Source organism: Verticillium dahliae, genomic scaffold (assembly GCF_000150675.1).
Source record: "Verticillium dahliae VdLs.17 supercont1.15 genomic scaffold, whole genome shotgun sequence".
NCBI classification, from domain to species: domain Eukaryota; kingdom Fungi; phylum Ascomycota; class Sordariomycetes; order Glomerellales; family Plectosphaerellaceae; genus Verticillium; species Verticillium dahliae.
Window position 1 is genome coordinate 407,406 of NW_009276934.1, and position 24,693 is coordinate 432,098.

Here is a 24,693-nt window from a genome sequence, read left to right on the forward strand (position 1 = left end):
TTCGATGACATGTCAGTTCGCCCGGAACCAGACGCCATCTATCAAAGCACCATGCTAGGTGCTCCGGGCGGGCCGATGCGACAAGGGCCATGTCTGTTGGATAGCGTCAGAACTAAGGCACCCAGGGATCCTGACTCCTGCAGTGTTGATGTGCCGAGCATCAACTCGACGAACTGTTTGGCGGTTGGTGGCTTCGTGCTGTGCCCCCTCCATTTTCTGGCGTCCCTCGCTGTCCTCTGCAGTGAGGCAGGTGGACAGCGCTGGATTGCAAACAAACCTTGTGCGCCGAGGCGGTTAAGTAGGTCGTTGTTGGCCGCAGCCGTGGCGTTGTACCTGAGTCGGCATGTGCATCGTTCTTCTGCGATGCAGGTCGACTGCCAGGGTGGTTAAGCTGTTCAAAGGGCTAGCTCATGCCGATGCCCAAACAGCAAGCCTGCCTTCTCCAACTCAAAACGTTCGGGCCGCAGGAGCAACATGTCCCGAAGGTGCTAGGCCGGTCAACTTGAGATGGGCATACGTTGCCTGCCCAGATAGGGATGGGAGATAAAACACTATGGGACAAGAGGGTTGATTTGTGGGTTGGTAATCGGCAGGCTGTCCTGGTCGAGATGGGGGAATTCTTCGATATAGCTTGTACCCGTCGGTTCATTCAGGGCACAGTAGACGTCGAGGATCGTCCTGCTCGAATATTATGCCCACAATCAACACAGCTGCTGCATGTACGTTGCAGGATGGCCAGCCAAGCCAGACGCGCAGGCCCATTTAACGTTTAGTCGCACGCTCTTTAGTAGCTCTTTTAGTAGCTGGCCAAAGCCCAACGGCAGCAGCCAAGAGTCCCAACTGGATTTCGGGGAGAAGAGAGAGCAGGAAGCCTGTTGCCGCCCGCTGGATACACATCGCGGATGCTGACTCAGCCAAGCTGGGTGGGGACTCCGTCAACACAGCATCGGCACCGACACCGGGCTTATCATCGAAGGTCCATAATCGGGTTTCTTATCTCGTCTCCTTATCTAGCACCTTCCCGGGCAGTTCATGGTGCCCGCCGTGCTGTGTCAGTGACAGCCCCTAGGTGCTCAGGGCCATGCACCACCCAGCAGCCTACAAGTACTACTAGCACCCTAGCAAGACCTAACAAGCAGCCCAGCTGTCGGGTCCATGACAGGTCCGACCCTACCCAAAAAAACAGAGGGCGAGAGAGAGCCAAGATAGGTTATCCAATAATTAAACACCCATGCTGTCGTGGCCGCATCTCTCTCCATTTTTCGAATCTCATCCTCGCGTCAACACTCCTTTTTCTGTTCAACAACGTATTCCGCTTGACGAATCTCGACAGATCCCCGCGCCATCTCGTCCCGTCTACAACCCCTGACGCCCTCCTTTTCCTCCTCGCCCAATCCTGCCGCCACTCGACGCGCGCCGATCACCACAGAACGGATCATCTTATCGGAGCTATCGTGCCCATCCGAGCCCTCCGTCGCAAAACCCCCTTCTCGTCCCTCAACCGACCGACACCTCAGCGTTGACCCTCAACGGTATCGCGCCTCCAGAGACACGCACCAAATCAAGAAGAACTCTTGCTTGCTCCCTACCACGCCCACAATCAAATCTGGCATCATGTCCTCGTCAACCCGATCCTCGAAGAAATCCAGTTCCAGCTCGTCCAAGGTCTCGCGCAAGGCCTCTCCGGAGCAGCAGCCTCTGATCAACGGCAACGGCAATGGCAACGCCAGCGCCAAATCCAGCAGCAATGGCACCGCCGCCGCGGCCGCTTCTACTGCGGTAGCCGAGGAAGAGAACATTTTCGTCTTCTATCCCAACATTATCGGTTCGTATCATGATTTTCGGCAGCCGACCTCGGCTGTCCACGTCCTCGCCAGTAATGCTGACGCCGAAACCTAAGGCTACGTTCGCATCGTCCTCGCCATCGCCTCGCTCTACTACATGCCGCTCCACCCGCGAACCTGCTCCCTCCTCTACAGCGTCTCCTGTCTCCTCGACGCCCTCGATGGGTACGCGGCTCGCATCTTCGACCAGTCGACACGCTTCGGCGCCGTGCTCGACATGGTCACCGACAGGTGCACGACATCCTGCCTCCTCATGTTCCTGGCCTGCGCCTTCCCCCGCTGGACCATCGTCTTCCAGCTCCTCATCACCCTCGACTTTGCCAGCCACTACATGCACATGTACGCCTCGCTCACCATGGGCGGCGCCGGCACCAGCCACAAGAATGTCGACAAGGAGCGCAACTGGATGCTGAACCTCTACTACACCAACAAGGTATGTTTTGTCCCCTCCCCCTTGCACGCAACACGCGCAGCCCGCTAACGAGTCCCCTTTCCCCACCCAACAGACCGTCCTCTTCGTCTTCTGCGCCCTCAACGAGCTCTTCTTCATCGCCTTGTACCTCCTCTCCTTCTCGTCGCCGCTCCTCTCCCCCTCTCTGCTCAAGAGCGTCGGCGAGACGGGTGCCGCCCAGATCCAGGCCGGCGCCCAGGTCAACACGTCGCTCCTGAGCGCCATCTTCACGAACCCCTACAGCGCCGCCGCGCTCGAGCTTGCCCGCGCCAACAAGATGGACTCGTTCTGGCCCTGGGTCCTCACCGGCGTCAGCTTCCCCGTCATGGCCGCCAAGCAGTTCATCAACGTCGTCCAGCTCGTCAACGCGAGCAAGTGGCTTGCCGAGGGCGACCTGCAGGTTAGGCGGGAGCAGGGCCTCCCCAAGAAGAAGAAGACAGCCTGAGTTGCTTTGACGCGGCCTGCGACTTGATGTATCTTCTATCTTCTTCTCCTTCTTCTTCTGCTTCGCAGTGGCTATGTCTCCTCTTTTCTATTCACGTCTACAAACTTTACTGCACATATTTCGGCTCTACGCTTTTCTTAACTTTTGCGTGCCGACCGGCTGGGGCGAGGGGGTTGCGAGGAAGGCAAGAGAAAAAAAAATAGGAGGAGGATTTCGCTCCTTTTGAGTTTCACATCATCGGATCATGGGAAGGGCCTTGCCCTGCCGGAGCGGGAGGTTCTCGATGGCTCGCAAGGTTTGGAAAGGTCGGCGTTGCCTGATGAGTCCCAGGCCAGACCTATCTGGAAAGACTCGGGGGGCTTTTGATTCACGAAGGAGCTGCGCACACATTGGAATAAAAGAAGAGGGGGACCGGACGTCGTCAGAACAGCGACCGGCAGCGCCGGGTCGGGATGTACTGTCTCGGCATTGGTCCCCTTCTTCTCAACGCCTGGGAGGCGTGCGGCCATGGTTCCCAACGTGGCCCATCATGATGCGTGAGAGGTTCGAGCAAGCGGCCGGATCAGATGGCCAACCGCATGACCCTCCCAAGAGAAAGTGGAGGGGTCGGTCTAATATGGAGTCGGGAAGCTTCGTTGTACATTTAGATAGACCAAGCAAATTGCACTTTTTTCTTATTTCGTTTATATGAACCTTGAGAAAAAGTCCCTTTCCGCCGCGAACTTGCCATCATTCGGTATGCAGGATACGTGAGTATCTCTCTTTTCGGGGGGTCAGCAGCCGGCATCTCGCCCTACAAGGCTGTGTACTGAGAAATCAAAGTTGCATTGAGGTCTCGGGAAAAATAAAAAAAAATAAAAAAAGAGAATAGGCTCCACAGCTCTACTGTCACCTCACGCGAGTCACGCGGATCTGGAGAGCATGGTCAAGGGGTGCTTGGGTGGCTTAAGCTCGCCGGTTCCCTTGCCTCGCTCGTATCCAGGCCATGGCGGCTTCCCCTGACCTCCCTAGAGGCGTCGGTGAAGAGCTTGTCTTGGGATGCAAGGTAAGGGGTCCTGTCGCTACTAATAACTTGATCACCTGTCCAAGACGCTTATTTTTGATCTATTGGTTGTAGGATCATCATTCGTGACATTTTATTCCAAGATTGACAGCTGTTCGTCTACGTTCTCACCGCGCAGGTGCTCGTCCTGCCCAGTGCCAACGGGACAGTCGTTGAATGACCCGCACCAGCCCGTGTGGACGCCATCTTAACATTTGCGTAAGGGGAAACCTCCGCAGAGCCCCCCGGTTTAATACTCCGGGCTCCAATCCCATGCGTCGGCCGTGAAGAGGCTCCGCGCCATCTTATCCGCGTACATGTTTCCCTCATACCGCAGCCGCTGATCGCCCGCCATGCCCCGCGTGAACGCAAACTTCCTGTCCTCGGCCCCGTGCGGCGCGGCCGCGCGCTCCTCCGCCGCCCGCGCCCACGAACTCGCGGCGCGGTCTCTCCGCCACTCGGCGCCGCGGATGCCGACGACTTCGGTCGACAGCATGGCGCGGATAAAGTCGACAATGGGGTCGAGGCGCGTGCGCAGGCCGCAGTTGGTGTGGTTCTTGTCGACCTGGTAGCTGGGGCTCTGTTTCAGGGTGCCGAGCAGGTCGTCGACGTCGAGGGTTGCGGCGTCGGGGAGGGCCTCGAGCGAGCTGGGGCCAAAGTCGACGGGGCGCAGGAGGTCTTTGCTCGTGAGGAACTTGAGCATCTGGCCGAGCTGGAACGAGTCGCATGCCGAGGACGAGTCGTAGCCGAGCTTGCACTGGCGATCGCGGGAAGAGTAGAGGGCGAGGAAGTGCCGCTGGACGGAGGCGATGGTGTTGAGGATTGCCTCGCGACGGTGCTGGAGTTCGCCTGGTGGTCTTGTCAGATCATGTTCGTCTAGCACAAGCTTACTTTACTGAGCTAGATCAAAAGGCAACCTACGTTCAAGATCATCTGGCAGGTTCCACCAGGCTTCTGTGCTGGGTAGCTCATCGTAGGATACGAGGGCACTCCAGTGAGAGGACCCGCGTAGGATGATCTCGCGTGTGGCGTCGTGCAGCTTCATCGGCTGGTCGAGGAGCCAGGAGACGAGGATCTTCTGGCGCAACACCTGCTCTGTTCCCAGAGCACTCTTGCCACTGTCGGCTCTCAACGCTCTGTTGCTCGTCTTGGGCCACTTGAGCTTCAGACTCGAGCTCAGAGACCGCGCGATGACGGTCCGGCAATCGAAGCGATCTGCAAGAATGGCCAATGTCGTGACAAAGAGCATGTTGATCGATGTTGCCGGCGTCTGCACGGGCTGTCCGTGGAGTATCCTCAGCATGTCTCCGAAGACCTTGTCACGGCCGATGGAGCGTGTGGCCTCATCGTCGTCGGTAATGGTGATCCACGGCAGAGTTGTCAGGTCAGTGTCCTCTGATGCACGTTGTTCCATGGTGAGGTTGGCCAGCGACTCCTGGACAAGCCTCGCTTCGGCAAACTGGGTGTTGCCCAGCAGGTTCTCAAAGTACTTGGAGTGTCTCTGCAAGACGGCAAGCTCCACTCGGAAGGCCACCTTGAACAAGGGACTGAAGTTTGGCTCGGGAATCCGCAGCGCCCCTGGCTTCCTCGCGGCAGCCTGGTGGGCCTTTTTCGCCGTGCGGATGGTCTCTTTGGACGTCTCAAAGCTCACGTCCAGGACCACCTCGCCTCGAGGTGAGATCTCGACAACAGCGGGCGTATTCTTGGACGACGAGTCCGATGTATCTCCATCTTGGCCAGGAGCGGCGTCGTCCATCCTGGCCTAAGGGAGTTGCCGCAAGAGGGCAACATGAACATGGACCTCAGAGAGAGGGGTTGGGGGTGGGGTGAAGAGAGTCTCTGGAGATGATCAGACCGGTGGTCGAGGCGACTTCAGGCAGTGCTTACGCTGTTCTCTCCACACGAGGTACCTCTTTGTTGGAAGCAGGAAGATGTGTGATACCTATGTCAATGTAGAAATAAACTAGCCAGGATCCCCGCGTGAATCATGGAATGCAAACGAGCCAGCAGGTCGTGACTTGCGAGTCCAGGGTCTAAAGGTCCGGCTCACTGTGTCACTGTGGATCAAACTCTGGGGCCTCGCCTATGCTGATAAGAGATGCGATAAGCCTCGCCTGAGCCCGCCAGTGACAGCAGCTGTTGAGGGACGACGACCTGGTGCTGTTCTTGCTGTTCTTGCTGTTCAGCGCTCGGTGCAGCACTGTCCGCTGAGGTGCAGTTGCTTCTTCGCCAAAACCTCAACGATCCTCAACAGCTTCAATCTCATCAATTCGCAGACAACCCGGTTCTTCCTACGTCTTGCAAATCGGCCTCCATCTCAAGTCTCCGTCGTTCCAAAACTCACAGACAAGCTCCGGTTCTGCCTATCGTACGGTACGACGCTTGGCATCCAAGGTGCTGCGTCACCAAACGCGGCCGGTGCTATAGCCGACAGCCCCTCTTCCCAGCTTCCCAGCTTTGCAGCGAACACGACGACGAACATCTGAACCACAACGACAAACGCCATGGCGTAGGAAGCACGCGGACTCAAATACATGCACCACGCCATGCATCATCACGGCGATGAAGCTCTACCAGTCTCGCTCGCCCATCTCTCACCATTGTCCCAACCATGCCAGCTCTCTCCCGCCGCCGCTTGTCGCGACATTTACTGGCCCAGTACCGAGGCTACTCGCGAACAGCCTCTGGGTTTCCCATATCCGCGGATCTATGGCATAAACTGCAGGCAGCCGCCGAGGCTGCGCAGGACTTTCTCGTCACACCCTCCGCTTCCAATGGCCTCGTTGTCTCGAAACCGGCCGCTCGGTCGTGGCCGAATCTGATCCAGCATCTCCAGACTCGAACATCGACACACCTGGGCACCGCTGCCTCGAGCTTCAATGCCGTATGGCAGAACGTGAGCGCCTCGCATCGAAGAGCGTTCCACAACTACTTTGTCACCCACCTCCCCTCCTCCTCTCTCCATCCCGACTCTCGAAGCTCGGCAGGCCCCGGCCACCAGCTTCCCCGCGATGCCTCGACCCCTCACACCCCTGGGCCGGGCTCGGCTCCGGCCGTCGCAGCTCTCAACATGCCCAACAGAGACTTGACCGTCGTCAGGATCCCATTACTACGAGCGAAGCATCATTACGGTGTGGCATCAGCAAGAGGCACAAGACCGTATAACGAAGACACGAACCAGGCAGGGACCATCGCAATGCCGGCCTTTGCGAAGCGCGCCCCTGTGAGCCTGCAGAGGAAGCCTATCCAGCAATCAAACGAGGCGACGGCTGCCGATAGTGCCTTGGGGGATCCTCAAATATTTTACTTTGGCGTCTTTGATGGCCACGGTGGCAACGAATGCTCCGAATTTCTGAGGGATGAGCTGCATGGCTACATAGAGGAGGCATCGTCGGACTTTGGACTCCAAAGCAGCTTGCGCCGGACTCAAGAACCCAGAATTGGCCTGGGACAGAAGGACGAGGAGGCGAACGACGCCAACGAGCCGGACATGAAGTCGGAGGATGAGGTCCGGGAGCAGATGAACGTGCCAACGCAGAGCAACGAAGGCCAGATCAAAGAGCCAGAGAAGGCAGAAGCGATGAAGGGCGTTGACCCGATCGCTGCCAGGGTCGACAGTGTGCAAAAGGCCCGCCAACTGGAGCAAGGCCTCATCGACGACTACAAGCGGACGATTGGTGGCTACTTTCGCCGTTTCCACCCACAGCACTTCAATGCCACGTCGCGAAAGGGCCACAGCCATCAGCACGACCCCCTCGTCACGGTCGAGTCGGTCCTCATGTACGCCTTTCTCCGCGCCGATCTCGACTTTGTCTCGGCGCAGGCGCGCAAACCAGATCCCGACGACCCGCGCCTCGGCGACTCGCCCGTCAACGACGACGAGGTCCTCGGCAAGCCCCACGCGCCGCCGTCCGGCCACGGCATCGGCGGCACGACGCGCTTCAAAGGCGGCTCGACGGCCTCTGTGGGCGCTCATCTCGACACCGTCGCCCGGCCCCCTTCTGGGCACCCCGGCGCCCAGTCGACGCTCCTCGTCGGCCACGTCGGCGACACGCGCATCCTCCTCTGCGACACGTCGACGGGGCTCGCCCACCCGCTGACCTCGGACCACCACCCCTCGACCCCGGCCGAGGAGCGCCGCCTCCGCCGCTACGCCCCGGCCAACTCGCTCGTCTCGGGCGACTCGTTCGGCGAGCAGCGCATCACGGGCCTCGCCAACTCGCGCGCCTTTGGCGACATGCGCTCCAAGCGCATCGGCGTCTCGGCCGAGCCCGAAATCACCCGCGTCGACCTCGGCCCCGCCCAGTACAGCTTCCTCACCCTCGTCTCCGACGGCGTCTCCGGCCACCTCAGCGACCAGGAGATCGTCGACGTCGTCAAGGAGGCCCGCACCCCCGAGCAGGGCGCCCAGAAGGTCGTCGACTACGCCACCGAGGTCTCCGCCAACGGCGACAACGCCACCTGCCTCGTCGTCCGCCTCGGCGGCTGGGAGAGGCGCTCCGAGGGCGGCCTCGGCAGCATGGGCACCAAGGAGATTCGAGACGTCCGGAGGGCCGAGGCACTCGATCCGCGGCGGGGCAAGCGGTAGATTCCGAGAACATGGCTGCCGCGGGCACAAGGCTTTCGCGCCGAATAGCCCGGAAAGGGGCCATGACGGAAAGGCAAGACGCAGGGGGAGGCGCTCTGGAGTTTCAAGGCGTTCTTGGCCATGACTTTGGCATTGCCTCCATCATCATGATTGTTTGTAATTCTCTTTTCACTTATTCGCACTTCACATAGCACGTAGCACGTAGTTAAAACCCTGCCAGTCGTGTGTATATTCATCACATCAGCGAAAACACCACCCAGCCTCTCATGCTGGCACTTTCGCCCCTGCGTGTCGAAACCCTCGTAACCTGTTTCCGAAGTCCCCCATCCTAGCCCATCCGCTCAAAAGTGAACCGCTAGATACGGCAAATCATTCGCATCTTTCTCTGACCCTTTTAGTGGCGCCCCTGGCCTGGATACTGGCTCCAGCCTCCACCGCCATAGTGAGGCGGAGGTGGCTGGCCGTAGCCCTGGGGAGGGGGAGGCTGCTGGTACCCGCCGCCGTACTGCTGCTGCGGTGGGGGTCCTCCGTAGCCCTGGGGCGCGCCGTACTGGCCTGGAGGCGGTCCGCCGTACTGCGCCGGAGGAGGTCCGCCGTACTGTCCGGGAGGGGGGCCGCCGTACTGTCCGGGGGGAGGGCCTCCGTACTGGCCAGGTGGCGGGCCGCCGTAGCCCTGCTGACCGTAGCTCTGCTGGGGAGGGGGCTGATCGTAGTTGGGTCGGTCGTAGCTGGGTCGGTCGTAGCTGGGCCGGTCGTAGCTGGGCCGGTCGTAGCTGGGTCGGCTCTCCTGGCGCTCTGACGACCCGCTGCCGCCGCCTCCGTAGTAGCCGGCGCTCTCGCCACCACTGGTGCCGGTGTAGATGTGAGACTGGTTCTGGTCCTGGCGGTAGCCGTATTCCTGATTGCCATGGGACACGGGGGCAGATGCCAGGGGCCTCCGGTCCTCGCCCTCCATGGCGTTGAGGTCACGCGTTTTGATCTGGTTCCAGAGCGAGTTCTTCGTCTTGCCGTGGCCGAGACCTCCGCCGCACGAGTGAACATCCACGGCACTGCGGCTACCGCTTGTCGTCTGCTGGTTGAGGATGTGGTTCTTGTGATCCTTCACCGACTGCGAGTTGAGCAGGTGGGAGAGCTCGTGGCGACGAGGGTGGCCATCTGCCCACTCGCGGACCGTCTTGAACATGTTGCTCTGAATCTCGCAGCGGTCATCACGCATGACGGGGTGATGGAACGCGCGGAGAACATCATCGACGACCTCGTCAACAGGAACGCCGGGGTTCTCCCATGCGTAAAGAACGCGCCTACGCTTTGTCAGTATTCATTTCATTCTTGATGAGCGAGGTGCAACCCACGGTGTGATGTATTGCAAGATGGTCGAGGCAACCCTTCCGGCGCATGAGTTCAAGATGTTGGTAAAGTGATCCTTGGACAACATTGAGTGCGTGGGATCGCTGCAGCGGGGGTTGTCCCAGGGCTCGAACTGGGACTTGGCGCTGGCGCCGATGAGTCCTGACGAACCTTCCTTGAGGACCTTGGACACCTGCTGGATGATGGGCTGAATGAAGGGCGCGAGCAGGCCGAGAATAAAGGCAGTCAGCGTCTCGCTGATGCGTTCGAGGAGCTTCTCCAAGCCAGGGACCTTGGCAATAAACCTGTTGATCGCCTTGACAATCTTGTCGCGGAACTGGAGGATGGGGTAAATTCGACCAGCGGTCTTGACGGGATCAAAGTCGGGGCTCATGCCGGGAATTTGGTTCACGTTGTCGCGGGTATTGAACGCCGACCTAGACCGCATGTTGTCCTGCTCTTGCTGGGCAGACGAGGCTTGAAGGTCCCTGGCCTCCTTCATGAAGCCATCGCCAATGCCGGGCAGCTGGCCGATGAGGGAGATGAAATCTCCAGACGACTTGGACGACGAGGAGGAGAACAGGCCCCTGTCCCTGGACCCGGATTCTTCGCCCTTGGTCAAGCTTTGCGCGTTGATCAGGGCGGCGTTCATCTCGTCAACTTCGGACTGGGTGAAGTGGTCGTTGGCTTCTCCAAGCACAGAGTGCAGGAAGTCGACGGCGCCGAACGTACCCGTGACCAAAGGGTAGACCCTTTTGCCCCGAAGGTTGATCTCAGTGTCAGTCCCGCAATGAGGAAAGACGCCGTGGTAGCCAAGCTCGCGAAGAGCCAGCTCACAGTAGTTGCTGTGGGCAGGGAAGTCCTCAAGGGTGTGCAGGGCCTGGCCGAGACAGCGCAGGGCCTCGCAGAGATCCTCTTCCCTGTTGGCCGAGCTTCCAGCACCACTGGTATAGAGGCGCCCATAGTGAATGCTTCGTCCGAGACTGAACCGTAGATAGCCAGCGCTGGTTGCCCATCCTCCACGCTCATTGGCGATGTAATTCTTCATACCCGAACGACTGTCTATCTCTGTCTCGACGGGATCCACAGGGCCTCGCAGGCGAGGATCGAGGGTACGAGCATCGAGACCCTCGGCATAGCCCAGGGGGTTGTCAATATGTTCCTCGGGCCTGTAACAGCCTAGTCGTTCTTCGGTGACCTCGAATTCCTCGGTAGCATAGCCATGCGCCAGGAAGGAGAGGACCCAGACCTATGAAAAAAGCAATGTCAGCAATGGCGAGCTGTCAGCGGCGGACTAGGAGGACATACCAAGATGCGAATGGTGGCAGCATTGACGCCCTTGAGACTGCCGACATCGACAGCCTGAGAGTAGTCGCGGAGCCAGTTTCCAAAGTAGACGCGAGAGATGAGAAGCGAAGTCCATTTCTTGCCGTTCAGGTAGGCGATTGTTTCGAGCATGTCTTCAATGTCGCCATGACGCCAATTGTGACCCTCGACTTGAGCGATGGAGGGGATGTTGCCGGCGCCAAAAGCAGCAGCTCGTCCTGGCAGGAGTACCAGGACAATGCAGAAGACCAGGAACCAGGAGCCCTTGCCAAAATGGAAGGAAGCCATGATGTGCCTGGTACTGCAAGAACGAAAGAGGTGGCGAGGGGTAGGATTCCTATGTGCTGATGGATATCGCAAGGACGCCAAGCAGGAGGGGGGGTTTGTTGTGTTGTGCTGAGAAATTATGCGCTCGAGTGTCGCGTACGTTGGTATGGCGCAATGGAAATGTCAAGCTTCCCAAATTTGCGAAGACGAGGTAGAGAGAGAGAGAGAGAGGGTGGAAAAGATTGCAGCGCCAGCGTGCGAGAGTGATGATAGGTTTGCGCTTTCACGTGTTGCTGACGACGCCGAGAGTCGCGATCCCGCTTGTCCAACGGGCGGCCTCTGTGGCAGTGTGGGATGGTGCGAGGTGTGGTAGCTGACGAGGATAACTTGTCAGACACCCAAGGTAGAGAGCGGTAGTGACTGAGGGCGCAAGCTGGGCTGAGCTGATTGATGGTGGGGTAGTTTGCGACTCAGGGCAAGGCTGATTGAGATGCTCAACGCAAGAGGAGGGGAGGGGGAGTCAACAGTGCCCTTGTTCGAATATGGATACCAGATGCTGACTGACTTGGTTTTGAATTTTGCAAGAGGATGATGAAGGGATGAGAAGTCAGACAAACCGAACCAGACGAGGGCAAGGTCTGACTGGAGGGGGGGGGGGGGTTCCGTACCAAGCAAATGTGACGGCATCGAAAGACGCTGGATGCCGCGTTCCGCCGTTGCCCCGCGTCTGCCCCTCGTTGAGCTGCTGATGGAGGGCGAGTGGAACAGTGCCACCGAGCTTGCTTGCACTGCTGCCAAGCACGGTACGGGTAGGGCGCATGGTGGGGCTCAGTGAAGGACACCACAGCAGTCGTCACAGGTATACCATGAAGCCTTCCATATCTTGATGAGCCCTGGATCTTCCACGGTTTTTTTTATTGAGAGTCGATTCAGTTGAATGCCGTTGTAAAGGTACTTTGTATTACCCTGTATACCGGCTGTAAGCATATAAACAAAACTGCCATCTCGATTCTGATCACCCGATGAGCTTAATCTCAGTGTCCAAACCCATGGCGAGATAGACACGAAGATGACACGATCCAGACTACACCTTCACTTTCCTTATACCTGGACCGGTAGCTCAGGGGTTAGAGCGTGCGATTGCAGATCGCAAGGCCGCTGGTTCGAATCCGGCTCGGTCCTCTATTCTTTTGCTGGTACTGATGGCGCACAGCCATGCAGACTCCCTTGCTTCGCCGCTGATGCAAGGCTGTCAAAGGAGGCAACACGAAACTCGGGAAAGGCATGCCTGCGAAGTCGGAGAGGCTCGAGCAACGCTGTCCTTCGAAACTTGTTTCTCCATCCTAACGAAGGCACTGTTCCTACATATGAAGTGCTATACAAACACAGCGAAGGTGTGAAGATTAGTAGGCACCTACGGATAGGTTTATATGACTTACCAACAAGTATCATGAGCCCTCTCCGGCGGACCTCTTCAGGCCTTTGAATGAACGTCTTCAGGCTTCTGAATGGTAGACCAAATATTATGGTCCTTAATCCCCCTCCTAGAAGCTGTCCCAGTGTGAACCCCACCGGCTGCTGCCAAAAATACGCACAGGGACCCCTATACAGATTCGTGTCTTGTGTCGTCTGTCAAGGCATATCGGCTTCGGACCCAGCAAAAGGATCATGCACTTACAACGAGCTACACAACAACGGACCACAGGACCGAGCCGGATTCGAACCAGCGGCCTTGCGATCTGCAATCGCACGCTCTAACCCCTGAGCTACCGGTCCAATTGATGACTAATAACAAGGGTGACGGAGGTTCTCATACTCATCTCGTCAGCATGAGACAAGGCGAGTTCGAGAGTTCAACCAAGCAGGACACATTATACTGAGTAGGTATGCCGTTCCGCCCAATGCTAAGCGATGAACCACTTTCTTTTCGAACCTGGAATAGCGTTTTAGGTACTAATAACCTTGTTCTGCATTTTCTCGGTTTGTCTCACGGGTTCTCGTTTTAGCGTTCATTATCATAGCTATGCCACCACCTAGGCATCACGAACCATCCTCCGTGACAAAGTCAAGAATAGACAAGTATTCACATTTCCACTTCTCATGCCTGTCAGTACCACGGCGTGTCCGGATAAGAGGATCATTGACGGACGCCGCAATCTTTTGGTCAGTGTCTCGAAGCTTGACCTGGTTCATGATCGATGGTGACCCAGGTCCTTGAGTACGAAATATGGCGAAGCCATACCGGCAATCTTGCGGGCCACTTGTCACAACCACAGCTACCTGATTCTGGCCATTCGCTTGACTTAGACCGCCTCGCCGCCCTCGTTCTTGAAGCGCCTGAGAACCCCTTGATCATGCAAACCACATGCCACAGCTATCCACCGACTGGTCACCGGTCGCCATACCTAGTTCCCAACGCGTATATTGTATAGGAGCTGTTACTGCTCTATGATTGTGACTGGCAATCTTGCTCTGTCACAGCCTGTAAGCTTCCCTGCCGTGTTGGAGTTGTGTGACGCACCAAATAGTTTTGGGTTGCGCGTTTGAGATCCAACAGTGAACGTTCTACTGTCGTCACCTATCAGAACTTCTTCTCGTCGACATAATGAGTTTGAGTTTGGGAGATGAAATTTGAAAGGTGAAATATAGCAGGCCGGATTTCTTGAGTGTGCCAGGCAGCCCGAGTCCAGGACCAGCTAGCGCACCTCAGTACCGGAGGCCGCTGACGTTGCACTGGATCCGACGCCGTAGGCACCCAATGCACTCGGCGACTTGGATGCTGGCGCCGATCCCCAACATCCACCGAGTCGAGGTCTCACCACTGGCCAATGAGTACAGTTGGGCAGCACCGGCTCCGTCGGTAATTGCACTGTCCCTGTTGCTGTGAAGAACAAATCAGACCACGATGCTGAATCCCGTCTCGTCCGGGCGCCGTCTGTGAATTCAGCGTGCACATGTATGCAGATCTACATTGCCCGAGAGTCCGAACCGCTGAGGGCGCATGATCGCTTGATTTCTCCATCCAGACGGATGGACACACTGTGCCTTCCCCAGGTACGTGTCACAGACAGCTTTTTAGCATTTGCTCTCCCGGGCGCATCGACAAATACCGTATGGAATGAGAAGAATAGAGTGGGTGCTACATGGTACATCGTCTTGTTTTGGCCCCGATTCATGCCACACGACAGCCGGCCATGGCATGACTGCCAGGCAAGGTCGAATCCCGATCGACAGCCGGTTTTCCAGTGAAAAGAAGGCCCAGCGGAGGCCGTTGCCTGCCAACTGCTAGAGGTACCCCTGGAGGGACCCAGATCGCACCACATGCACAGTGTATCGGCTGTCATGGCTCCCGCGCGTTCCAAAGTAACACCACTCTCGGGTCCACATTAATTTGCACCGCGTCCCGTGGCGCGGCCCTGCTAAATCTGATTCTGATCCGTAGCTCATCTGCGATTCCCCTAAATACCGAGGGGCAAATCTGTTTTTCTTCCACCTGCGCCGCCGACTTCTCTCGATTGACCTGTTTCGCCCTTCTCGCGTCGTCGTCTCTCTGGATCTCGCATCACGCACCGGCGGGCTACACTCCTTTTTTGGAACAACGACTCTCGATCCATCCCTCCCGACAGGCCCGCTTACGATATCTCCGAGCCATCCGCCGCCCGGCCTTGCCAATCAAGATGCCCGCTCGAATCCTTCCCACCTTCACCCGCGCCGAGGTCGAGGCGCACAATACTGAAGGATCCTGCTATGTTACCATTGGTGACAAGGTCTACGACATCACCGACTTCGTTCAGGATCACCCTGGCGGTCCCGAGTTTGTGCTCGAATACGCAGGAAAGGATGTCGAGGAGATCCTGAAGGACGAGGTCTCCCACACCCACTCTGACTCGGCCTACGAGATTCTCGACGAAAGCCTCGTTGGTTTCGTCGTGAACGAGAAGTCCGTCAACGGTTCAGCTACCAAGACGAATGGCGTCGCAACTGGATCCGAGACGAAGGACGGCAAGGCCGAATGGGTTCACCCTCGGACCGGCATGTCGCGCGAGGAGGACTTGAGCAAGGACACCGACTACAACTCGGACTACAAGACGCACAAGTTCCTCGACCTCAGCCGGCCACTGTTCCCCCAGATCTGGTTCGGCGGATTCGACAAGGACTTCTACCTCGACCAGGTCCACCGCCCGAGACACTACAAGGGCGGTGCCTCTGCACCCCTATTTGGAAACTTCCTCGAGCCTCTTTCGAAGACGCCCTGGTGGGTGATCCCGACCATCTGGCTGCCTCCCGTCATTTACGGCACCATCCTGTCGCGGGAAGGCCTCAACAGTCCTCTCGATGTCGCCATGCATTTTATTGGAGGCTTCTTCCTCTGGAGTCTGCTGGAATATGTCCTCCACCGGTTCCTCTTCCACCTCGATGAGTATGTCTCCTCCCCCTCCCTCGTGTTTGCGCTCTGGGACCATCACTGACAGGATTGGAGTTACCTCCCCAACAACCGTGTCGGCATCACCGCCCACTTCCTGCTCCACGGCATCCACCACTACCTGCCCATGGACAAATACCGCCTGGTCATGCCGCCGACCCTGTTCGTCGTTCTTGCGACGCCATTCTGGAAGCTGGCCCGCATTGTCTTTGCCTACAACTGGTACGCCGGCACCGCCGTGTACTGCGGAGGCATCTTCGGCTACGTCTGCTACGACCTCACGCACTACTTCCTCCATCACCAGAATCTCCCGCTCTGGTACAAGGATTTGAAGAAGTACCACCTCCAGCACCACTTCCTCGACTACGAGCTCGGCTTTGGCGTCACGAGCAAGTTCTGGGACCGCGTCTTCGGAACCGAGCTGGTTCCTGTTGTCAAGACTGCCTGATCGGGGAGACGAGCTTTTGCAGAGTGAGGATTCAGGACAGTGAGAAGCGAGGACAGTTGTCAGGTTTTAATGCAAGTCATGGCCAGCGGGTGTAATATGAATGACGGGGCTGGCCTTTTTCAAGGGGACCGGTTGTCTGAAGGAGTTCAGGGGTGAGATGCTTTAACGGGACTACGAGGCAATGTCTGACTTGAACATCGGAACGGGACATGAGCCACTGCATACTTGCAGATACATATTAGTGTTTAATATTGATACCACCACTCACTCGGGCCTGCGAAATGAATGAGGACCCAGCTCATGGTGTGATGTTGCCTTTGTTCTGGCACTTTGAGAGTGGTGGCCTGCACAGTCCGCACACAATCACAGCACGGTGTACACCAGTACTAGGCAGCAACCACGTGACTGTGCCGTCAGCAAGATGACCGCACCCAGCGCCAGCGATTGATTTCGCCCGTTTCCTCACTCTGTTCCCTGCCCCTCAGTTTTTCCCCAGCCAAACGGTCGAATCGACATCCACGACAGCACGCAGGCCATTCCGCTCACCTCACGAGGCTTCCAATCCTGCCATATCGCTACGCTCAAAAACGGAGGTGCACAGCGGCTGACGAAAGACAAGGCACTAATCCTCTGGTGTAGACCACACACAAAGACCCGCCAAGATGTCTAACCTAGATGTGGAGGCCCTCCTGGACGCGACCGCCAACGGAGCGACAGACCCGAAGCCGACAGCAGACGCCGACGACCAGTCGAACCGAGACCGCTCCGAGAGAAAGGAGCGAGACCGCGAGCGCGAGCGCGACCACGACCGCCGACGCCGCGAGCGCCGCGACAGCGCCTCGCGCAGCCATCGAGGCACCCCCGACGATCACAAGGCAGACACGCCGCGGAGCGACGCAGGAAGCCACAAGAGTAGGCGACGAAGCAGAAGCCGAGATGATGACCGCCGTCACTCACGCCGTCACAGAGATGGCGACTACTACCGCGGCAGCGGCGGCGGGCGCGGCGGCCGTTCGCGCTCCCGTTCGCGCTCGCCGCACAGGTCGCGCCGCGGCCGCGACGACCGCGACTACCGGGACCGTCGCGAACGGGACCGCGACCGCGACCGCTCCGACCGCTACTCTGGAGATCATCGTCGTGGCCGCGACGATGACAGGCACACGCCGTCCAAGCGCGAGGGCACGCCGCCGCTTACCGAAGATGAGCGCGATCGGAGGACCGTTTTCGTCCAGCAGCTGGCCGCCCGCCTGCGCACTCGTGAGCTGAAGGAGTTTTTCGAGAAGGTCGGCCCCGTCAACGAAGCCCAGATTGTCAAAGACCGCATCAGCCAGAGATCCAAGGGGTGAGACTTTCCCGAAGCCATGACCATGACGATTTTTTGATTTTTTGCTAACTGGAGACAGAGTTGGTTATGTTGAATTCAAATCCGAAGACACTGTCACGCAGGCGCTCCAGCTCACCGGACAGAAGCTGCTAGGTATCCCTATCATCGTTCAGCTTACCGAAGCCGAGAAGAACCGTCAGGTTCGCACGACGGAAGCAGCCGGTACACAGTCGAACTCGATCCCCTTCCACCGCCTCTACGTCGGGAACATTCACTTCAACGTGACGGAGCAGGACTTGCAGGCCGTTTTCGAGCCCTTCGGCGAGCTCGAGTTTGTCCAACTGCAGAAGGATGACACTGGCCGCAGCCGCGGCTATGGCTTTGTGCAGTGAGTACATGTCCCTCTTTGGCACCATGAATATGCATGCTAACCCACGTTTCAGGTACCGGGATGCAGGCCAGGCTAGGGAGGCCCTCGAGAAGATGAATGGGTTCGACCTTGCCGGTCGTCCCATCCGTGTCGGTCTCGGAAACGATAAGTTCACCCCAGAGAGCACTGCCAACTTGTTGCAGAGATTTTCCGGCCGCGAACAGCCCTTCCAGGGCTCCGCCTTTTCCGGCGCCGGTGGCCGTGGGCCCCAGAACTCGACGTTTGACCGCGCGGGCGGTCGCGACAGCGAAAAGTCGGGCGGCGCGAGTGCCCTTGACGACACGGATGTCGCCGGTGTCAACTTTAACAACTACAGTCGTGATGCCCTCATGAGGAAGCTTGCCAGGACTGACGACGCGAGCAACGCCGTAGATGAGCGCCAGACGCTGAAGCCCAAGACGGAGACTAAGCCTCTCCCGGTCAACGTGAACATGGCCAGTCGTTGCGTCGTGCTGCACAACATGTTTGATCCCGAAGAGTACGTTGAACCTTGCTTGCCTCGTCCGCTTGTGTGGCACCAACTAACAGCATCGCAGGGAAGAGGGTGAGGACTGGGCCAAGGAGCTCGAAGATGACGTGCGCCAGGAGGCCGAGAGCAAGTACGGCCGCGTCGTTCACATCTCGGTAGACCCCAACTCCAAGGGCGACATTTATCTCAAGTTCGACAAGGTGCAGGGTGGAGAGAATGCCATCAAGGGATTGAACGGCCGTTACTTTGGCGGCAGGATGATCGACGCGTCACCTGTTGTAGATGCGGTCTACAGCAGTTTGTTCTCTCGCACCAGAGCGATCTAAAAGCTAATGTTCGCCACGTCAAGATGCGGCTTTAGGACTCATCAGGTAGGCAGTCCGAAACAGAGACGGTCCACCTTGGTTTTCTGACTTGCAAGGTAGTGTTCTAGTGCTCTTCCCTTGGTCTATCTCTCGATGACGACCACCACTTTCGAACGCCCCAGGCGATAAACAGCCGCCTTTCGGAACCGGACGGTTGGGAGGAAAATTGTTTTTGTGTTTCATCTTGCGGCCCGTGGTATCGGATGTTCTGGTATCAGCCTTCGATCGCGCCCCGTCCCGACTGGCTCCCGCTACCTTTAATCTAACAGGACTTTCACACCGACTCGACTCGACGTACAGGATCTTGCAGCCCAGCGCTCAGATGCTCATGTTGCGGTTGTTCTGTGCGCGGCCACTCTAGGTTTCCGGTCTCGTAAATCGAAGCGGTCTCTTGGCTGATTGTGTGTAGCTTAGGTCATAAAACACGCCGGCGCTGCTTTACGGCGTTTGTGGTAATGTCTTTTTTTTTTTTTTTGCTCAATGAAGGAAACAAAAATTCTGTCAGATCTTACACCTATCTACCTAGGTTCTTCCCGCTTTTTCCTCTTGGTATTTGTGATGGTCGATTTGATCTAGGGCTGATCATTCTTCCTACAAGCCGAGTCTCATCTCGGCCTCGCTCTTTGCGCAGGACCCTGACGAACGACCGAGCTACGTTACGTGGAAGTGCAATGACCCGACCCGATGATCCCTGACGGGAGTCACAGAGGGCACGCGACGGCACCGCACTCGGAAGCGCTGCAAATTCTGATGAGAGGTATGAAGGGCCTGCCGGGGCGGTCACTAGGCCCGCAGGCCAGAGCCTGGGCTTTGGATCCAATAACTTGGGCCGAACCTCGACGAGGCTATACCTGCCCTCTCAGTCCCGACTCTTGTGCTTTTGTATGCGGCGAAGTGGACCGCCAAGCTCTGCCCGTTCTTGTGATTTGATACCCATCCCTGTGTACAAGGGCACGGGTGTTGTCTAGCCGTCGCTGCTTGCATGCTAGGCGGCGCTCCGAGTTGTGAGCACCTCGACCCTGCTGGGTTTGATACCCGCCTAGTATGTTGCGTTCGTGCTGCCTCTAGACTGCCATGTTCTCTCTCAACTGTGTCTGCACACTGCAGCTCTCGCTTGATGAGGCCCTGCCTATGATTTACCTCCTAAGAGACATGCACATGAACCCCGTGGTCGGGAACGGCATTTGGAGGAGCACACCAGACACTTGCATCGCAACTTAGCCAACCCCGGTGAAGGGCAAGATATGGCGCGGCAGAGGAGAAAAAAAAACATCCTATTAGGCACATGGTGCCAAGCTCACGGCCCGACGCCATGGCTGCAGCAGCGACCCTAGCCTAGCCTCGAGGTCGGCGTTCGCACCGCACCCAGCTACGGGCAGTTGTCTTCTGCTGTTCATCGCCGGCTGAGAGCCACGTACAGCAAGGGAGAGAAGGGGAGATGATCGAGCTCAAGTTACCTCTTCTATCCCCCCTTTTCGCAATATTACGACTGTCGATGGAGCCGGGGATTCGACGTGTGCAGTGCGCTCCACTCCACCCCCACGAACAGTCGACGCCTCAACCGCTCATCCGACACCAAACTGTGCATCCGAGGCGGGTGTTCTTGCGGTCCTTTGGACTGCACGGCCAGGCGGCTTTGCTCCGGCCGACAAGTGTCGGGTAAAGGACCTGCCTCCCCCATGCAAATCCTGCCACGCGGTCTCGGGCTAGAACCTAAGCTTAACAGGCTCGTCAGGGGTGGTCCCTTACATGGGCCGGGCTATAAAGTGGGATCTAATCAGATGAGATCAATCAGATAAAAAAGCTCACGAAAGTCCTCGCGATCTCCATCCCAAACTACTGATTTGAACACTAGTGCGAATCCTACGGCCTGGGTAGTAGCGGCACCAGCGAACACGATGGATACTACTTGCACCTTGGCAGCCCATCTCGGTCCGCCTTTGCCCGCCGACAACGGATCGTCTCTGCTTGACGCTGACATCCTGTGAGAGGCACCCGAGGCACTGGGTGGGAAGAGAAAAAAAAAAAAAAGCTGGCCAAGTCCCGAGGTGGAGGTACAAGTAGGGGAATGATCCTCAGCGTTCTTTCCCTCATGCACGAGTCGTGAGAACCAGCACGTTTGACTACCCTGTCGTCCCTACATACCAGCCATGGCTATCTTGGACAACCTCAAGAACGCGGTGGGTCGCAAGACGGGAGGCGACGCCGAAGCTGCCGCCCCAGCGGCCGACCTCGAGATCCAGGCCGCGCCGGCCACCGCGGGCGCTGACGGCGGTGCCATCTACGATGACGAGAAGAACGCCATCCCCGACGAGCTGGTGCCCAGCAAGAATGCGCAGCTCGGTGTTCAGAAGATCCAGGCTGTGACGCTGACCTGGACCAAGGGCTACCTGGCAGCATGTCTGATCCTGTAAGTCAACATTGTCCACCCAGCAGAGTCTACGCCTTTGGTGACTCGTTCCTGACATATCGCAGCATTTGGCTCCTCTTCCTAACCAACGGGTTCCGACTTTCGATCCTGTGGGGCCTGACGCCATACGTCACGAGCGACTTCCAATCGCACTCGCTCCTAACGGTCATTGGTATCGTCTCGAGCGCCATCACGGCTGCCGTGTACATCCCCATGGCCAAGATGCTCGACGTCTGGGGCCGTGCCGAAGGTTTTCTGCTCATGATCGGCTTTGCGACCCTCGGTCTCGTCCTCATGGCCGTGTCGGAGAACCTTGCCACTTTCTGCGCCGCGCAGGTCTTTTACTCTGTCGGTTTCGGTGGTGCCATCTACACCGTGTGCGTGCTCGCCGCCGACGCGACGAACCTGCGCAACCGTGGCCTAGCCTTCGCCTTCACATCTTCGCCCTACATGATCACGGCATTCGCCGGAAGCAAGGCCGCCGAGGGTTTCAACGGGTTCAACTGGCGATGGGGATTCGGGTGCATGGCCATCATCGTACCCATGGTCACGTTCCCGTTATTCGGCGTGCTCAAGCTGAACCTCCGCAAGGCCGAGAAGCAGGGCCTCATCAACACAAGGGAGAAGAGCGGCCGGACCATTCCCCAGAAGATCGTCTACGGTCTCAAAGAATTTGATGGTGAGTTCGCGCCTGCTGTCCGTCAGCCGTGCTGGTGTTTTTGTTTCAGTGACTGATCTGGTGCACAGCTTTCGGCGTCTTCCTGTTCGCCGGCGGCCTGACCGTGTTCCTGCTGCCGTTCACGTTGGCACGGTCGGCGCCGAACGGCTGGTCGACGGACTACATCATGGCCATGATCGTCATGGGCTTCGTCACGCTCGTGGGCTTTGCGCTGTACCAGGTGTACCTCGCGCCAGTGCCGTTCCTCAAGCACAAGTTCCTCACGGACCGCACGGTCCTGGGCGCGTGCCTCATCGATTTCACGTACCAAATGTCGTACTCGTCGTGGAACAGCTACTTCACGTCGTTCCTGCAGGTGGTCAACAACGTGACGGTGGCCGAGGCCGGCTACGTCAACAGCACGTTCCAGGTGGTTTCGGGCGTGCTGCTGTTCATCGTGGGGTACCTGATCCGGCGCACGGGGCGGTTCCGCTGGCTCTTCTTCGTGGCGGTGCCGTTCTACGTCCTGGGCCTGGGCCTCATGATCCATTTCCGCAGGCCGAACGGCGAGATTGGGTACATTGTCATGTGCCAGATCTTCACGTCGATCGGCGGCGCCATCTTCATCCTCGGCATGCAGATCGCCGTGCTGGCGGCGGTGGACCACCAGCACGTGGCGGCGGCGCTGGCCATGCTCTTTGTCAGCGGCGGCATGGGCGGTGCCGTCGGCAGCACCATCTCGGGGGCCATCTGGACCAACACGTTCCTGCCGGCGCTGCGTCGCTACCTGCCCGAGGGCGTGGACGCGCTGGTCGTGTACGGCGACATTGTCGCGCAGCTGTCGTACCCCGTGGGAAGCCCCGAGAGGCTCGCGATCCAGCAGGCGTACGGCTATGCGCAGACGAGGATGCTGGCGGCGGGGAGGGGCATTGCGGGTGTGCTGATTGTGTGGATCTGCATGCTGAAGGACCTGAACGTGGGCGAGATGAAGCAGACCAAGGGTGTTGTGTTCTAGGTGGTCTGATGTCCGTGTCAGGGGGAGTTGATGTTGACATGTCTAGGTACCTAACCAAGGTAGGCAGGTGAGGCGGGGTTGATGTTCCGCATCCCCAGCCACCACAGCCACGTCAGTGAGGCGTACATTGAAGGACAGGATGGTACCGTACCTACCTACCTTACTCTACCTACCTACATGTAGGTAGGTAGATAATGAACTTGGGGTTCATGCCACGGATAGAGCATGAGGAGTCTAGGTAAATAAAGGATGAGCTATAATACCACTGAAGTGTCCCTGCAATAACGGAATAGATAGGCGAGACGATATAAGCGAGAAAGATGACCGCCACTTGATCCGCTCTCGCGTGGCTTGTGGTTAACGACCCCAGGGTTCGAGGCGCATATGCTACGTATGCAGGACCAAGCGCTTAATTCGTTGCACTATCGACAAGCGAACAATTTGATCATTTTTTCGCCATGTGAGGAGACAGCAATGCACAATGAGCATCCTGGGAGCCGTTGCAGAGAATGTATGATGGCCATGGCTGGAAGACCCAAGGTACCGCTGCGGGAGCACGAGACACAAAGGTATCGTGACTTTTCGACAAGATCCGTTCTTACCGCCAGGCAATAGACTCCCCTCCGCCCCCTCCGAACAAGCCTCCATGTTGAACGGCCCAGATGCGCCGAGTGTGCCGATGACGCTGCCTGGTAGGCTGCCTGGTAGCGCCGAAGCGCCAGCAGGGCTGGGGTTTGGGGGCTGAAAGCTTGACAGCATCGGCATCACCCATCATTCAGCTCTGGTGCTCCGTCACCATCCATGTTTGTTCCTGTCCTTTAACTTTGCCTGTGTTCAGTACCCAAGTAGGTGGGGACAGCATAGGGGAGAGTAAGCGCAATGTCAGATGGCGGTGCCTCATTCGTGCGAAGCCGAGCCTCACACCACGGTCGCTGTACGTTGTGTGGTCATGCTATGTTTTTGGACGGCCGAGCCGCAGCCGGATCGAAGCTTGCACCCTAGAGGCATGGCTAGGTAGAAATGGGCGACGAGGCTGGATCGAATGAGGCAACGCGAAAGGGTCGTTGCCGTGGGTTGGGCCCTTTGTTGACAGAGCTAGCGAGTCTCCTCTGGGTCCCTACCTGAGATGAAGCTCTGAGGAGGGGGGATGATGACGACCTGGGAGCCCCACGTCGGTGCCTGGCTCAGTGCCCAAGCGGCCCGAGGCCAGAGGCCCCAGGTGCCCAGCAACAGCAGCTGGGGTAAGAGCAGTTGCAGCGGGCTCAGAGCAGTTGCAGCGGGCTCGGCGCTGAACTGGGAGCTTGGGCGCTATAATCTATAATCAATCCACCACCCCAGTAGTACTCCGCACCAGCATCATCCGTCTGGCGGGTAGCATCCGACCCAAGCACAACGCTGCATGGTTGATTGCTCTTGTCTATGCCCACCCAATGTTGCGAGCACAACGCAGCAGTGGCACACTCTTGTACTCCGTCCGTACTGCATACCGCCTGCGTACTGCGTACTGCGTACCGCGAACCACTCAGAGCTGCTTACCTACTGTCTTACCTGCTTGCCTGCCTGCCTGCTTGCTGCATCTCGGCCTCTGCATCTACCTCTCTGCCTGCCTCTGCATCTCGCGCTGCCACTGCTCTGCCTCGCCGTCGGCTCTGCCCTCCCCTCCCACACACTCCCTGAGAGCCTCTTCTTCTTACTGGACATACCTGCATTGCCACCTACAGTGTTTACGCTTTCATCAGACCCGTCTAGCTGCCCTCAACCGGCCTTGCCTTGGCTCGCAATTTGGAACCTCGACCTGCCTCTCACGACAAACGAATACCCGCCTCCGAGTCGCACACGAC

The 24,693-nt window shown here is 58.0% G+C and overlaps 7 protein-coding genes and 2 non-coding genes across 9 annotated transcripts; 6 read left to right on the forward strand and 3 right to left on the reverse strand.

The window, feature by feature from the left end:
* Nucleotides 1-1,614: 1,614 nt before the first annotated feature.
* VDAG_07014 (CDP-diacylglycerol-inositol 3-phosphatidyltransferase) lies at nucleotides 1,615-2,740 on the forward strand (the record flags this gene model as incomplete). Its single annotated transcript, XM_009655919.1, has 3 exons — nucleotides 1,615-1,825; nucleotides 1,901-2,183; nucleotides 2,278-2,740. 3 exons carry the CDS (start codon nucleotides 1,615-1,617, stop codon nucleotides 2,738-2,740), a joined length of 957 nt encoding a protein of 318 aa, XP_009654214.1.
* Nucleotides 2,741-4,032: 1,292 nt separating this feature from the next.
* Nucleotides 4,033-5,538, reverse strand: VDAG_07015 (uncharacterized protein; the record flags this gene model as incomplete). The annotated part of the gene is made up of 2 exons (XM_009655920.1): nucleotides 4,033-4,631; nucleotides 4,704-5,538. 2 exons carry the CDS (start codon nucleotides 5,536-5,538, stop codon nucleotides 4,033-4,035), a joined length of 1,434 nt encoding a protein of 477 aa, XP_009654215.1.
* Nucleotides 5,539-6,393: 855 nt separating this feature from the next.
* Nucleotides 6,394-8,370, forward strand: VDAG_07016 (protein phosphatase 1K; the record flags this gene model as incomplete). Its single annotated transcript, XM_009655921.1, has 1 exon — nucleotides 6,394-8,370. One exon carries the CDS (start codon nucleotides 6,394-6,396, stop codon nucleotides 8,368-8,370), a length of 1,977 nt encoding a protein of 658 aa, XP_009654216.1.
* A 394-nt stretch (nucleotides 8,371-8,764) lies between these two features.
* VDAG_07017 (Het-C protein) lies at nucleotides 8,765-11,331 on the reverse strand (the record flags this gene model as incomplete). The annotated part of the gene is made up of 3 exons (XM_009655922.1): nucleotides 8,765-9,671; nucleotides 9,723-10,966; nucleotides 11,026-11,331. 3 exons carry the CDS (start codon nucleotides 11,329-11,331, stop codon nucleotides 8,765-8,767), a joined length of 2,457 nt encoding a protein of 818 aa, XP_009654217.1.
* Nucleotides 11,332-12,419: 1,088 nt separating this feature from the next.
* On the forward strand, nucleotides 12,420-12,492 carry VDAG_20195. Its single transcript has one exon. It is a non-coding gene; the product is annotated as a tRNA-Cys (tRNA).
* A 521-nt stretch (nucleotides 12,493-13,013) lies between these two features.
* On the reverse strand, nucleotides 13,014-13,086 carry VDAG_20196. Its single transcript has one exon. It is a non-coding gene; the product is annotated as a tRNA-Cys (tRNA).
* Nucleotides 13,087-14,823: 1,737 nt separating this feature from the next.
* Nucleotides 14,824-16,460, forward strand: VDAG_07018 (inositolphosphorylceramide-B C-26 hydroxylase). The gene is made up of 2 exons (XM_009655923.1): nucleotides 14,824-15,730; nucleotides 15,791-16,460. The coding sequence occupies exons 1-2, from the start codon at nucleotides 14,988-14,990 to the stop codon at nucleotides 16,179-16,181; spliced, it is 1,134 nt and encodes a 377-aa protein (XP_009654218.1). The 5' UTR covers nucleotides 14,824-14,987; the 3' UTR covers nucleotides 16,182-16,460.
* Nucleotides 16,461-16,843: 383 nt separating this feature from the next.
* VDAG_07019 (RNA-binding protein rsd1) lies at nucleotides 16,844-19,285 on the forward strand (the record flags this gene model as incomplete). Its single annotated transcript, XM_009655924.1, has 5 exons — nucleotides 16,844-17,523; nucleotides 17,585-17,893; nucleotides 17,949-18,413; nucleotides 18,472-18,775; nucleotides 18,830-19,285. 4 exons carry the CDS (start codon nucleotides 16,844-16,846, stop codon nucleotides 18,728-18,730), a joined length of 1,713 nt encoding a protein of 570 aa, XP_009654219.1. The 3' UTR covers nucleotides 18,731-18,775; nucleotides 18,830-19,285.
* Nucleotides 19,286-20,919: 1,634 nt separating this feature from the next.
* On the forward strand, nucleotides 20,920-22,852 carry VDAG_07020 (siderophore iron transporter mirB; the record flags this gene model as incomplete). Its single annotated transcript, XM_009655925.1, has 3 exons — nucleotides 20,920-21,179; nucleotides 21,245-21,858; nucleotides 21,927-22,852. The coding sequence occupies 3 exons, from the start codon at nucleotides 20,920-20,922 to the stop codon at nucleotides 22,850-22,852; spliced, it is 1,800 nt and encodes a 599-aa protein (XP_009654220.1).
* Between the last annotated feature and the right edge of the window lie 1,841 nt (nucleotides 22,853-24,693).